This window comes from Nuphar pumila, chromosome 12 (assembly GCF_984573655.1).
Source record: "Nuphar pumila chromosome 12, dmNupPumi1.hap1.1, whole genome shotgun sequence".
In the NCBI taxonomy this organism is placed as follows: Eukaryota; Viridiplantae; Streptophyta; class Magnoliopsida; order Nymphaeales; family Nymphaeaceae; genus Nuphar; species Nuphar pumila.
Window position 1 is genome coordinate 83,543,150 of NC_143260.1, and position 16,095 is coordinate 83,559,244.

At 33.2% G+C, this 16,095-nt stretch overlaps 1 protein-coding gene across 1 annotated transcript in view; it reads right to left on the reverse strand.

Moving 5' to 3' along the window:
- Positions 1 to 1,991: 1,991 nt before the first annotated feature.
- The window catches only part of LOC149821092 (uncharacterized), a 46,158-nt gene continuing 32,054 nt past the window's right edge, over positions 1,992 to 16,095 (reverse strand). Inside the window, exon 3 of the mRNA XM_089981896.1 lies at positions 1,992 to 2,285. Within this exon, the coding sequence (XP_089838022.1) occupies positions 1,992 to 2,285 (294 nt within the window). The remainder of the gene's footprint in view (positions 2,286 to 16,095) is intronic.

The window sequence follows — 16,095 nt, forward strand, 5'->3', positions numbered from 1 at the left end:
GGAAAACACCCTCTTTCACAGAGGTCTACTTCTCTCAATAGAGAAAGGAAACACCCTCTTTCACAGAGGTCTACTTCTCTCAATAAAGAAGGGAAACACCCTCTTTCACAGATGTCTACTTCTCTCAACAGAGAAGGGATACAACAGTAATCAGAAAGTTACAACACTTTCCTATAGAACCTTCAGAATGATATGAATGCATGTATGAAGATTCTCAAAATGTTCTCTCTTTGAAAAATGGGTAGAATAATCTCTCAGAGGAACATAATGTTCTTTTCTTTTCACACACAGTTGATTCTTTTGTCAAAGAGCTTTTCTTGTCTTTTTCTCTTTCTTTTCTCTTTCTTTTTCTAAGCTTTTTTTCAGAATATCGAATAGGAGTTTTTCTCTTTTTGAAAGCTCACATGTGTCTTGTGAAATACTATTTTGTTTGTATATATATAGTCTTAAGAAAATAGTCGTTGCTTTTTGAAATAATTGTCCTTTTGAGATGTGAGGTGTCAGGTCATCTCAAAAACAACTTTTGTGTGGAAATGATATGTGTACTATATTGCTTTTTCAAAAAGTCGTCATTCATAAATTTAATGTTTGAGGTACACTATACATTGTTTGTAATTAAAAATGAGTTTGAATTTGTAATGGGTCTTTTCTCATAATAAATGATTTGTAGTACATTGAACGTTGAAGTGTAAGTTATAATGTATTTTTGTCTTTACTCAATTTAATGATTTGTAGTATATTAATAGTTTTCTTACAAATCGTCACTTCTTTGGTTAAATGTATGTAAGTACAATAAATGCTTTGTTAAGTACTTTATTTATAAATGGTCATTTCTCAAATGCTTTTTGAGGTGGCATTTAATGTTTACAAAAAGAATGATGGCTTTGAATATAAGTCGACATTCTTGGGTGTGTATTAAATAAATAAAAAGTCTTTTCCAAACTTAATTGTTTTGTTAGACAATAAGTAGTTTTGTATAAAATAATATTTTTTTCTCAAATCGTTAATTCGAGATGAATGATTGTATATTATGAGTTAATACATTTTATCTTTTTCTTTCATATTTGAAATCATTAGCTTTTATATCTTTTCAAGTTGTCTTTTTCATAAATGCTTGTTAGAAGGTACAATTATTGCTTTTGAAATCATGAGCTATTATATCTTGTCAAAATGTCTTTTTCATAAATGCTTGTAAGAAGTACAATAATTTGTTTCAAAAAAGGTGTTTTTGAAATATCGTATCCTTTTATGAAAGCTTAGCTATTTGTAAATAGATGGTTTGTATGATATTTAAAGCATATAGTGTAATATGAAATATGCATGCTTCTGAAGGTTCTGTTACATATGACTCTAAAGAAGAAAACAATCTTCATCTTGAAGTAGCCGATCTTCTTTGATAATCTTTATGAATGTATGGCCCATCAAGCTTTTTCTTCAGAGTAGTATGATTACATCAAATAGTTGTACTTGATCAGGTTGTCTCCATTCTTCTCAGGTGGAATAACCTTGCATCAAATACTCTTTAAATGCATGACATATCATATCCAGTCATAATATAACATATTCATGAAGGCATATCATATTTATCATATCGTATGAAAGTATATTATATATTTATCATGTATCATATGTATTTATCATGACAACATATCATATTTATTATATCGCATGAAAGCATATCATATTATATATCATCAAAACATAGTTTCTCAACATTCTCCCCCTTTTTGATGATGACAATATATGCTCCCCCTATCAATATGCCATATATATTATGATGATTTTGAATATGATATCAGAAATAAAAAATGCACAAAAATAGTAATCATAAAAAAACACCAGAATTAACATAAAAAAGTTTGTGTACACTTCATGTGTATGAGATAAAGAGTTCTCCTACATAGGTAGGTTTTCTCTCCCCCTTTGTCATTGACAAAAAGGAGGGATCGGAGTAGAAGAGTTAATATTATTACAGACCAAAAAAATATAGTTCATTCAGAATCAAACGAGGGATGAAATTTGCGAAGGAGAGCATCTTGGCCAATCTTCAGTGAGTGAAAGGCTTGCTGCGGAGAGGCTTGATTCTTCAGCAGGAGATCCTGTGTGTTCTGGACATCTACAAGAGCTGAGAATATATCTAGTTCAGATGTCGGCGCCGGATCTGCCTCACCAGGGCCTTCGTCGTCAGAAAGTTGTGGGGGTGACCCTTCTTCGGAGAAGTAGGTATCATCAAATGCATGTGTAGAATAGGAGACGACGTCATTGTAAAGTGGCACATTGAAGTACTTAAGAATATGAGTAATAAAATATCCAAATGGAAGTGAACGAAAGGCACAAAAATTAGTAATGTTGTTGAATATGATGCTCGACCAGTTGATTGGGAAGGAACAAAAGATTGCATAGATTAAAAGAGAGATTTCGTTTGGCACGAAACCCTTGGACGGTTGTTTGGGAAAGACATTGTGGGATAGGATTTGTGACAAAAGTTGAGCATGAGGTTTTAGATTGCTCATATGCCATGGAAAGTGTGTGGATCGTGTGGAGTGAAGTACCTTTTTTAACACAGTACGATCGATAGGTACTATGTTTGGTAGTTCGATTCCATAGGATGGAAGGTTCAGAATGCACCCTAACGAGTGAATGTCAAAGGAAATTATTTTACCATGGACCATGGTGGTGACAGCCGTTTGGTCATGGTTTACCGAGAGGTTGGTATAAAAAATCTTGATGAGATTGGGATAATAAGACGCAGTGTTTGATGAACCTAAAATTTGAACAAAGTCTTGTAGGGAGGTTTCAAGATCAAAGGAGGTGAAATCTTGGAAATAGACTAACCTACCTGTATGGATTGGAAGAGAGCTTACGTAGTTGTAGCTTTGAATGAGATCTGGATATCTCAATTCAGAGGATTCAATCATGCTGACATCATCGGAGAAGGATTTGGATGAGGAGGCCATGACAAGTAACTTGAGAGAATAAGAAATGAACTTGGAGAGGATGTAGATTGATAGAAGTTTTCGAATAGGTGATGAATTCGTGAAGAGTGAATCATTTTATTAAATAGAAGGATGAAATTTATTATAATATCAAGTGAATGACAATTGAAGTGAATAAAGTTTGGATTTTAGTTGAGTGAATTACTCGTGAATATCTATTTGAATCTTAAGGCACTCGTGAATGAGAGATCAAATCACTCTTTGGAAGAGTGTGTGGATGAAAATTTATTATATTATGTTAGATGACAAAAAGAACATAGTTTCGAAAATTATTTTTCATTATAAGGAAACCTTGATATAGAAGAGTCCAATGAATTGAGAGAGTAGTCATGGTTTGAGTATAGAGTGCTCTTTGGAATTATTATGTGTAATTAAAAACGGATGGACAAAAGAGGAGGGATGAATAGAAACAAAGAGGTGTGTTGCATGATGTAAATAATGACCCACGGATTTTGAAGATTTCGATTATAGAGGTGATGAGATATAAGTAAAATAAAAGATATCGTGAGAAGGGATGTGTGTAAGAATGCTATAAAGTGATACCATGTGAAATAGAAAGTTAAATAATGGCCTAACAAGACAAACAACAAGTTGGTATATATAAAAATGATTTTACTTAAAGAAGATAGATTCAATACTCGTAAGGGATGCTTTGAGAAAGAGACAAGAGAGAGTTATGAGAGAAGAGTTATGATTGCTTATGTAAAAGTGGTTTTCATGGATAGGCGTGAAAGAAGATAGGTCATCATGTGATGTGTACTTTGAAAGATATGACATTTTGAAAGAAAAGAGTGACATAAAGCATTTATTTTGTATTAAAAAGCTTGTGGTTTTTATGAATGTACGTGAATATGAGAATGACTCTTTTTTACTTTGAAAAAGTTGTAAAAGAGATGATGAGACAAGAAAAGAAAAACAATATATTCAAGAGATAAAAACAATGATAAGTATAGAAAAAAAATAAGAGTCGACAAGAAGGAATCAGATTTGAAAAGAACTTAAAATATATAAAAGATAAACAAAAAAAAATCATAAGATATTGCAAAGTTTTATCTAAGTAAAACTACAAATAAGTGTGATTAATTATAAGTCACTTAGCTTACAGATTCCTAATTCTCTTCTAATTCGTATAAAGTCTTCATTTTTTAAATGTTTAGTAAAAATATCTGCTAATTGTTTATTAGTGGGTATAAATTCTAGTTTGATTATGTTGTTTAAGACTTGTCTCTTAAAAAGTGGTGTCGAATTTGAATGTGCTTTGTACATGAGTGAAGAATAGGATTTTTAGATAAATTGATAGCTCTTGTATTATCACACAAAATAGTTGTATTTTCAAATTTTAAACCAAAGTCTTTTAGTGTCGGTTTCATCCAGATGACTTGTGTACATGCTAGGCTTGCAGCTATATATTCAGCTTCAGTAGTTGATAATGATACGCAATTTTGTTTCTTACTGAACCATGAAACGAGAGACTATCCTAGCATATGACATGTTCCACTTGTGCTTTTTCTGTCAGATTTACTTCCAGCAAAGTCAGCATCACTACATGAGATTAAATCAAATATAGATGATTTTGAATAAAATAACCCTAAATCAATTGTTCCTTTTAGATATCTCATTATTCTTTTTACAGCTTTAAGATGTGATTCCTTTGGATTTGATTGATATCTAGCACACAAGCAAACACTGAACATGATATCTGAACGGCTAGCAGTTAAATAAAGTAGTGATCCTATCATACCTCTGAATAACTTTGTATCCACAGTCTTACCATCTTCATCTTTGTCCAATACAGTGGTTGTGCTCATAGGGGTATTCTTTGAAGCAGTTGAGTTCATGTTGAACCTCTTCAGAAGTTCATGAGCATATTTAGACTGATTGATGAAGACTCCATCCTTGGTTTGCTTAATATGCAGCCCAAGAAAGTAGGTGAGTTCTCCCATCATACTCATCTCAAATTCTTTCTGCATGGACTTAGAAAAGTTTTCACAAAGACTATTGTTAGTAGATCCAAAGATGATATCGTCCACATATATTTGAACGATTAAGGTATGATCATCCACTATTTTTATAAATAAATTTGAATCTGCTTTGCCTACAGAAAATCCGGTTTTTAATAAAAAAGTTTTAAGTCTATCATACCAAGCACGAGGTGCCTGTTTTAAACCATATAAAGCACGTTTTAATTTAAAGACATGATCCAGAAATTGTTCATTTTCAAAACCTGGAGGTTGTTTTACATAAACTTCTTCATTTATAAAATCATTTAAAAAAACATTTTTAACATCCATTTGGTATAGTTTGAAATCTATATAGCTTGCATATGCCAAAAACATTCTTATAGATTCAAGTCTAGCAACAAGAGCAAATGTTTCATCAAAATCAATACCTTCCTCCTGATTATATCCTTGAGCCATTAGCCTTGCCTTGTTTCTTATAACATTACCTGATTCATCCAGCTTGTTTTTGAAGATCCATCTTGTCACAATGATTTGATGATCTTTTGGTCTTGGTACAAGATCCCACACATATTTCTTTGGAACTGATTCAGTTCTTCAGTCATTGCTAGCATCCAAAACTCGTCAATGATGGCTTCATCAGTCTTCTTTGGTTCAAGTTGAGAAATGAACGCCATATTTGCAATACGCTCCAACTGAGCTCTTGTTTGAACCCCCTTAGTCAGGTCTCCCAAAATCTGCTTTTGGGGATGATCTCTGATTTCAGCAAATGTTCTTTGATGATCATCTTCATTAGGTTTAGCTGTGTTATCTAAGAAAAAATCTGTACTTTCAAGATCATCATCGTTAGTCTGCTTATGAACAGATTGATCAATAGATTCACAAAAACTGACATGCATAGATTCTTCAATAGTATTTGAACTCTTATTAAAAACTCTGTATGCTTTACTATGACTTGAATTTCCTAAGAATATGCCTTCAACAGATTTAGCATCAAATTTATCAAGGCTATCTTTTGTGTTAAGGATAAAGCATTTACACCAAAAGACTTTGAAGTAGTCTATTCTTGGAGTTCTGTCATAGAATAGTTCATAGAGAGTTTTATTCAATAAGGGCCTGATAAGAACTCTATTTGAGATATAGCATGCAGTGTTAACAGCTTCAGCCCAAAAATATTTAGCAAGATTATTATGTTGGAGCATAGTTCTAGCAGATTCTTGAGGGGTTCTATTCTTTCTTTCTACTACACCATTTTAAGGTGCAGCTCTAGGAAAGGCAAAGTTATGAGAGATACCATGCAAGTTACAAAAATTCACAAAAAGATCATTATCAAATTCTCCTCCATGGTCACTACGAATTTTGACAATTGTAGAAGATTTTTCATTTTGTAACTTTTTACATAAAATTTCAAATTCACAAAACGTATCACTTTTATTTTTCAAAAATATTACCCAAGTAAATCTTGAGTAATCATCTATAATGACAAAAGCATATTTATTATGATTAAGACTAGCTACCCTAGAAGGACCAAAAAGATCCAGGTGGAGAAGCTCTAAAGGTCTTTTACTTGACACAATATTTTTTTATTTGAAAGATGGTTTTGACAGTTTTCCTAATTGACAAGCATCACAAAAATAGTTCTTTTTAAATGATATTTTAGGTAAGCCACGTATCAAGTTATTCTTAGCTAATTTAGACATATATTTAGAGTTAACATGTCCCATTCTCATATGCCATAAATTTTGAGAGTCATTATTAACTATAAGACAATGTTCAGTAATATTCTCTAGGTATAATTCATATATATTATTTTTTCTTATACTTTTTAAAATAATATTTTTGTTGGTGTCTGCTATGAGGCATGCATCATGTTTGAAGCTAACATTATAACCTGTGTCACACATTTGACTTATACTTAAGAGGTTATGTTTTAAGCCTTTAACAAGGAGAACGTCTTTAATAAGAGGTTTATCAATGTTACCAATGTTGCCAATCCCAATTATTAATCCTTTGTTGTTATCTCCAAAGGTGACGGTTCCTCCTTCTTTATGATAAAGAACAGCAAAAAGATCTGGATGTCCTGTCATATGCTTTGAACATCCACTGTCTAATATCCATTTGTTCTTCTTCTTTAGAGCCTGCAAAAGATCAAGTAAAACTTCTTTTTGGTACCCGATCGGGTCCCTTTTTGTTAGACTTTGGAACCCATATCCATTTTGATTTGGGTTTGTCTACAGATTTAGAGGAGTGCATGGTATTAAAGTTGAAGTTGTAATACTCCTGTTTAGGCTCAGTAGAACCTTTGACAAATGTAGTCTTTTGATTCATACAAGAAGGTTTATGAGAGTAACCAATACCATTCTTGTAAAAAGAGAATTTTTGAGAGGATAGGAGTTTTTCCAGGTTCTCTTTCCCTTTGGTAAACTTGAAAACCGTTTTCATAAGGTTTTTAGTTTTGCTTTTTAATTCTGAAATTTCTACTTGAAGATTTTTAGTCTTGGAACTAGTAGAACTGATTTCAGAAATAAGAATAAATTTTTTCTTTTTCAACTCAGAATTTTCAATACTGAGTTTTTCATTTTTCTGGGAAAGCTCTAAATTCTTGGATTTTAAAACTTCAATTTTTAGAATCATTTTCCTAGATTCTTCAAAAAGTTCTTGAAATGCATTTTGAAGTTCTTCAAAAGAAAAGTCAGAAGATTCACTTACAGAGCTTTCTTCTGCCATGAAGCACATGTTAGTCGTTTCGACTTCATCGCCACTTGACTCTTCACTGGTGGATGGGTCTGAATCATCCCATTGAGCATGTAGAGCCGTTTTCTTGAAGAACCTTTTCTTTGATTCCTCGATTTTGGATTTTCTTTTTAGAAGAGGACAATCACGTCTCACGTGACCTGGCTTATTGTATTGATAGCACATGGTATCTTCCTTAGAATCTTTCTTTTCCTTGTGTTTATTTGATACCCTGTTCTTTCTCATGAAGCACTAAAATTTTCGAGTAAGCAACGCAATTTCATATTCATTTTCAGAGTCCTCATTCTCAGAAATGGCTGGGAAGGCTAGATTTTTCTTCGTAGGTTGTTCCTCTTCCCTTCTTTCTTTCATATGAACTTCATAGGCCATGAGATTGCCTATTAGGTCATCCAGAGTAAGCTTGGATAAGTCTTGAGCTTCTTCAATAGCTATGGTCTTTTTCTCCCAATTAGTTGTAAGTGATCTCAAGATCTTCTTCACCTTATTGGTCTGGGAATAGGTTTCTCCCAGAGATTTAAGATCGTTGGTGATGTTGATGAATCTGGTAAACATCTCTGTGATGGGCTCATCTTTATTCATTTTGAATAGCTCATAGTTTTGAACCAGAGATGAGATCTTAGCTTCTTTTACTCTGTTAGTTCCTTCATGAATAACCTTCAGAGAGTGCCAAATATCATATGCAGATTCACAAACTGATATTTTGTTAAATTCATTTTCATCAATGGCGCAATACAAAGCATTCATAGCCTTTGCATTTAGATTAGCCATCTTTTTTTCTTTGTCAGACCATACACTCTACTTCTCTCAACAGAGAAGGAAAACACCCTCTTCCTCAGAGGTCTACTTCTCTCAACAGAGAAGGAAAAACACTCTCTTCCTCAGAGGTCTACTTCTCTCAACAGAGAAGGGAAACACCCTCTTTCACAGAGGTCTACTTCTCTCAACAGAGAAGGAAAACACCCTCTTTCACAAAGGTCTACTTCTCTCAACAGAGAAGAGAAACACCCTCTTTCACAGATGTCTACTTCTCTCAACAGAGAAGGGATACAACAGTAATCAGAAAGTTACAACACTTTCCTATAGAACCTTCAGAATGATATGAATGCACGTATGGAGATTCTCAAAATGTTCTCTCTTTGAAAAATGGGTAGAATAATCTCTTAGAGGAACAAAATGTTCTTTTCTTTTCACACACAGTTGATTCTTTTGTCAAAGAGCTTTTCTTGTCTTTTTCTCTTACTTTTTCTAAGCTCTTTTTCAGAATATTGAATAGGAGTTTTTTTCTTTTTGAAAGCTCACATGTGTCTTGTGAAATACTATTTTGTTTGTATATATATAGTCTTAAGAAAATAGTCGTTGCTTTTTGAAATAATTGTCCTTTTGAGATGTGAGGTGTCAGATCATCTCAAAAACAACTTTTGTGTGGAAATGATATGTGTACTATATTGCTTTTTCAAAAAGTCGTTATTCATAAATTTAATGTTTGAGGTACACTATACGTTGTTTGTAATTAAAAATGAGTTTGAATTTGTAATGGGTCTTTTCTCATAATAAATGATTTGTAATACATTGAACGTTGAAGTGTAAGTTATAATGTATCTTTGTCTTTACTCAATTTAATGATTTGTAGTATATTAATAGTTTTCTTACAAATCGTCACTTCTTTGGTTAAATGTATGTAAGTACAATAAATGCTTTGTTAAGTACTTTATTTATAAATGGTCATTTCTCAAATGCTTTTTGAGGTGGCATTTAATGTTTACAAAAAGAATGATGGCTTTGAATATAAGTCGACATTCTTGGGTGTGTATTAAATAAATAAAAAATCTTTTCCAAACTTAATTGTTTTGTTAGACAATAAGTAGTTTTGTATAAAATAATATTTGTTTTCTCAAATCGTTAATTCGAGATGAACGATTGTATATTATGAGTTAATACATTTTGTCTTTTTCTTTCATATTTGAAATCATTAGCTTTTATATCTTTTCAAGTTGTCTTTTTCATAAATGCTTGTTAGAAGGTACAATTAATGCTTTTGAAATCATGAGCTATTATATCTTGTCAAAATGTCTTTTTCATAAATGCTTGTAGGAAGTACAATAATTTGTTTCAAAAAAGGTGTTTTTGAAATATCGTATCCTTTTATGAAAGCTTAGCTATTTGTAAATAGATGGTTTGTATGATATTTAAAGCATATAGTGTAATATGAAATATGCATGCTTCTGAAGGTTCTGTTACATATGACTCTAAAGAAGAAAACAGTCTTCATCTTAAAGTAGCTGATCTTCTTTGATAATCTTTATGAATGTATGGCCCATCAAGCTTTTTCTTCAGAGTAGTATGATTGCATCAAATAGTTGTACCTGATTAGGTTGTCTTCAATCTTCTCCGGTGGAATAACCTTGCATCAAATACTCTTTAAATGCATGACATATCATATCCAGTCATAATATAACATATTCATGAAGGCATATCATATTTATCATATCGTATGAAAGCATATTATATATTTATCATGTATCATATGTATTTATCATGAAAACATATCATATTTATTATATCGCATAAAAGCATATCATATTATGTATCATCAAAACATAGTTTCTCAACACCTTTTTCTTTCCACTGTCATTCAAGAAACAAACCTCCAAAGGGATGCCTTCAGGAAATTCGATTCACACGATCAGCTTTTAACCAAGCAGTCCAGGAAGGTTAATCCATTCCAGAGAAGAGTGCAAAGGGGACGCTGTCCTCTTTTGCAATCCATTCTAGAGATCGAGTTTTTCCCACTCTCCAGCCACTCATTTCCAAGGATCAGCATCCAGGAGGTGTTCAGTTTGAGTGATTAGTTACTTCCAGTTGCTGAATCAGAGATATCTATCTAGCATTTGGCCAGATTTGGGATTTTCCTCTCTCCTTATCTCTCGAGCCCCCCTATTTTTTTTTTGGATTCTCCCCCATTTCTCGTGGACCCCCGATTGGATTCCAACTTTGCCTATCTTTCGAATTCCCCTGATTCTTCCATTGGCTTTGACTTTTCTTTTCAACCCCCTTTTACAATTCGTGGTTGTTTAGGCTTTCAACAGCCTTCAACCCAATAACCCAGGAGGGTCGATTGAACTGAAAACTTGTGCTGGAGGTATACTGCTCTCCTTGAACTCCATTCTAGATATCGAGTGTTTTCACTGTCAAGCAAGGCGTTTTCAAGGTTCCGCATTCAGAAAGATTTACATTCAGGGTTACTGCATAGGTCAAGAATCGATGATGCTTCGCAATAGCATCATCGATCACTCTCTAAAAATAGATTTTCACCAAACCACCATTTTCTCCTCTCGTTTTAATAAATTGTTTCAATACCATGAATCTCATGGTATAACGTTTTATTTCAATTCAAGATTTTTCAAACTATCATTTGGGTCATTTCACATTGCATATCAGACTTCATGAAGGTTATTGAAATTTTTCTTTAGAAATATCATTCTCATTCAGTCCCTATATATGCAGAGAGTGAAATTTCAGGTGGCATCATCTTTTGATCTTATCATCTTCAAATGTTGTCTTTGTTTTTCTTCTCTGCTTTTATGATTAATAATGACATTTTCTAACTCTGTTGCATTTTACTATTTTTTACATACATATGCAGTCTTTTGATCAATCATTTGCATAGCCTCGTACCAAAACGATATTCAAGAGAAATTATCGTACAGTAAAGGATGCCCTTAACCAAGGCATTACACCTTTTTCCCTTTGATTGTTTTATCTAGTTCAGATTTTCTGCATCCTGTATGTTTTCATTCCATCATATGTTAGTTGCAGATGAACCATCATACCCTGTTTATTGTTTTTTTTACTACCCTTGCTATCTTTACATTACCCATCTCTTGCTTTCATTAAGCATAACTTTGTGGTTATATGCTGACCGTTAGCAGGGAAATCAATTTTCCTTTTGATAGTGATGAATTCAGTAGATAAGGATTTGTATTGTCGTTGTAGAACTGGTACAAGCAAATGATACATTGATGCATCGATGTCATGACCATCTTACTGCTCATCTTAATCTGCCCATTGTATAATATCTCTCTCATCCTCTTCATTAGACTCGGTTTAACTTTGACAGCTTCATATCATCCATTGAGATTTGTTAATCCTGTATTCGTTTGCTCAGTACTTCCCATGGGTTTCTTTTATCATATTTCGCATCCTGTTCAGAATTTTAAATACCGTAGACATTTTCTCTGCATGTTTCATATGATATAATTCCTTTGAAACTTGGTTGCTCCACATATTGTTATCTATGATCTCTATTTTTAGTAACTATGAGGTTTTAAGATTTCCACATCTGATTTACCTTTATCCTAGGTGCATTTGTCTGTATTAGCATTATTAGCAATGGGTTTGATGTGTATGTACCAATAGTCATGACTGGAAGCACTAGTTTGTTGCGTGAGTCTGAGTTACAGTGACTCATATGGTGTGAACACAAAAACTCATGTGGTGTTATAGTAAATAACGAGTGGTTGTAATAATGAGAATGTATGGTAAGTAACAATTTGGGAATATGATGAATGTGTGAGGATATATATAGTGCACTATGAGCATGAATAAAATCCAGAGTATCATAGTGCGAGTATGTCATGTTTACCATATTGTTGAGTTGTATTGTATGTTCCGCAACATCACCTTTTATTTACCTTGTAATAAAGCAGCCTGCTATGCATTCACGTCTTTCAGTTTCTTTCTATATATATCATACAACCTCTCTACCATTCATGCAACCCCTGTTCTTATAGTGTCATATTGATGGTATTTTAGCTATATCCCCTGCATATATTACATTTCATTTTTTTTTATTTATACAGCATATGCTCTGCATTTGTTGGTCTATCACGGTTTCACAATTTTTTTTATTTTTGTTGATCATCTGTGTTAGTCCATTACCTGTAACATAACCTGTAAGTCTTTACCCAGTTACATTTACTCCATTGTACTCATTGTATATACTTTTATTCTCTAACACCTTTCCCTGCATACCTACCACTAAACTTCCTATCTACCTTTGCACTTCATTCTTATATTGCATCAAGCCATTTCCTGCCCATTCTCTTCATTAAGCATTACACAACATCTCCACTATATTCGACACTTGCATACAACATTGTATATATATGTAGCAGTGTTTAGGCATTTGTGTATCAGTCATATCTTCACATTTGGTTACTCCAGCATATCTATTTCTGCAAAAAAAAAATCGTGATGCCATCATCTCTGCAGGCATACTTAGGTCTTTCTTTCATGTTTTCACATTAATCCACTGTCATATTATGCATTATATCCATTGTCACATATATCATTTTCGTATATTGTCATTCATGATACTTTACTGTTCTGTGCATAAACCTTTGTTCATTTATTGTATAACATTTTAATATTGATCTCAACTCCACATTATCTATTGCCATAGTTGTAACGTCAGTAGCATGGATGCCTACAACGTGGTACCCCACATAACACTTTCAGTCCCTCACAGTATATACTTGTCTGTCCATCATTGCATAGCATTGCATTTCTTGATATGGCATATATATTTGATCTTTCATATTAGTGGCATACCATCATTTATAATAGCATTTTATCTACTATAGCATGTTATTTGACTAAATCATTTCACCTATAGTATGTACATTCATATCTTGCATATACATTTACTCTGTTACGTGTAGGTGTGTATTCATGGCATACATCACTGGCATATAAGCATAAGCATTCAATATATACTTATTGTATTATATTTCCATCAATATATGCATTTCTATTGCAATCTTTGTATAATCGTTATTGCATTGGCATTAATATGAGATCTCCAATCTCTTTCGTGTTATTTCTTGTGCTAACTTATACTTGCAGGAAAATCTGGAGGGTGTTGATTCTTTTAGCCCTATATATATATATATATATATATATATATATATATATATATATATATATATATATATTTGCTTTATGTCAGACATGTAATAATCAAATTTGGAATAATATTTGCTTTTACGGCTTAGATTAGGATGCATATCATATAGTTTCTTTCTACAATATCCTGAGTACGTGAATCATGCATTTCCTCTGAAAACCACTATGGATGAACACGAATGGCACGTGCACCAACTCTTAGGGAGTTGATGAACTCGGTGGAATCCATATTTACGGCCCTAGTCGGAATATGGATGAGACCCAGATTCAACATCTTTCTACTAGTCATACTGAGCCTACACTCTTAGGCTATCTTCAGAAGCACATCATATTTTCAATTTTACAAAATATTGTGAATTAAATCAATTAAATTCTAAACATGTTCACGGCCATAGTCGGAATATGTAGAGAGTTTACTTTGGTTTAATACACATTTTTCCAATCAATTCCTCAGAAAAATTTTCTGAATATCTTTATCAAAGTGCATTCATCCATTCAAATCATTGGCATCATGAAATTACCTGCATTTTCACACTTCTCTCAAGAAAATTTCATTCTAAGGAAATCAATTCTTCAAGAGACTCTGAAAATTTTCAAAGTCAGATTTTCTCAAGTTATGTTTCATGCGATTTTCTTGGAAAATATTCTTTTCTTAAAATTTATTTTCAATTATTCAAAAGCAGTTTTTCATCATTCTCAAAAACTCAAAATCGATTTTCAAATATTTCAAGGCTAAGATTTTCAGAATTTCAATTTCCTGAGTTTTGATTTTCCTTCTCCAAAGAGTGTTCCTATGAATTTTAATTATTTTCCAAAGAAAAGTTTTCAAAAGCTGGAGTTTTCCTGACAAACATTTTCCTTTCAAGTGTTTGCCTTTTCTCAAGAATACTTTCCATTTTCCAAGGATTTTCATCCATTCATGATTTTCCCAACTCTTTATGATTTTTCTTAAGATTTTAAATCTCTTCATCAGGATTTTCTTGAGAAATCGATTTTCAACTTTTGCCTGAGAAAGACTTTTCCAACTCCAAAGCATTTTTCTAAGCATACATCATGTTTTTCAATCTACATTTTATGAAGTTTCATAGCACATGCCTGAATTCTCTATGCATTTAGGGTAGAACACAATTTTGGTAATTTAACTAAATCAAGCACATCTTTGATCCTTGGTTCGATTACCCCTGGTAAAGGCGTCAGGAACGGTCGAACCTCGTACCGACAGGTTGAGTCCCATTCTACGGAATATTTCCCGCTATTTTCAAAATGGAGGCGAGTATTTCAAAACAATTTCCAAAACTTTGGTCAAGTTTGACTCACGGAAATGTTTTTCCCTCTCTCTCGCAGGGAAGGGAAAAATTTTGTGATGATAACAGCAATCCCATAATTTTTGAAAACTCATCCATCAACGAATTCATTTCTCCCCATGGGAACCAGAAAGTACAAGTGCGCGGGTTTCACTGCTCTGCCAGTGCATGGATTAAATTGTTGTTGATTGTCTGCTTTCCTACTACGGATGCCAGTTCTAACCCACAATCGCTCAGATGGTCCGGAAACATATGAGAGAAGTTCTTAAGCCATGAATAATACCACCGGGGAATGAAGGATCCGGTGCTAAGAGTTTGATGTTTTGGAAGACCTTGTCGCACCTCATAGGAGATGTGACCCTTAGGAAAGACCGAATCAAGTTGATTGGATGCCATCAGACTGGAAAACATGGAAAACTAAAATAAGACTTGGAAAAACACAAGGATTTTGAAAAAGATGCAGGCAAGATAAAAATGAAGTTGAAAATTCGAGATCCAGAAGAATGAAAGGATGAAAAATCACCTGGAGTTTTGAAGAAAATAGAGAAGTTTTCTGAAAATCATCCAAGGTTTGAATAAAACAGGATTTTTTTAGACAATATATGGAAACAAATGTAAAAATTGGGGATTTTTTGAAAATCATCCAGTATTTTAGAAAACTTGTAGAAAATGTAATAAAAAAAACTAACATTCAATCACATTTTGTACAAACAAGTATGCACACACAACATTCCCTAAAAGCTGACTCTAGATGCACAAGTTTTGAAATAGATATAGGACCTTAATCCTAACTCTAAGGTTCAGATCATCTGTGTTCAATCATGCTATGCCTATATACTCGAGCCAAGGCCCGATGTACGTGGCATAAAATCAATTTCTCTGGTTCTAGGTTCAAGTTTTCCAACATTCTTTAGCGCATGTCGATATACGTTGGACTATGGCCCTTGGGACGTGGCAGGGGGGCATTAGCCCAAATAAGTGGCCCAGTTGTGAGGCTTTGTCCCGAACTATGGTTCTGGAAGAAAGCCCAACAATGTGAAGACCGGGTAGAGATAGGTGTAGTGGTTTTTTAAAACATGAGCACATGCAAGCAAACAGAGGGCTCTAAAACCTAAAGAG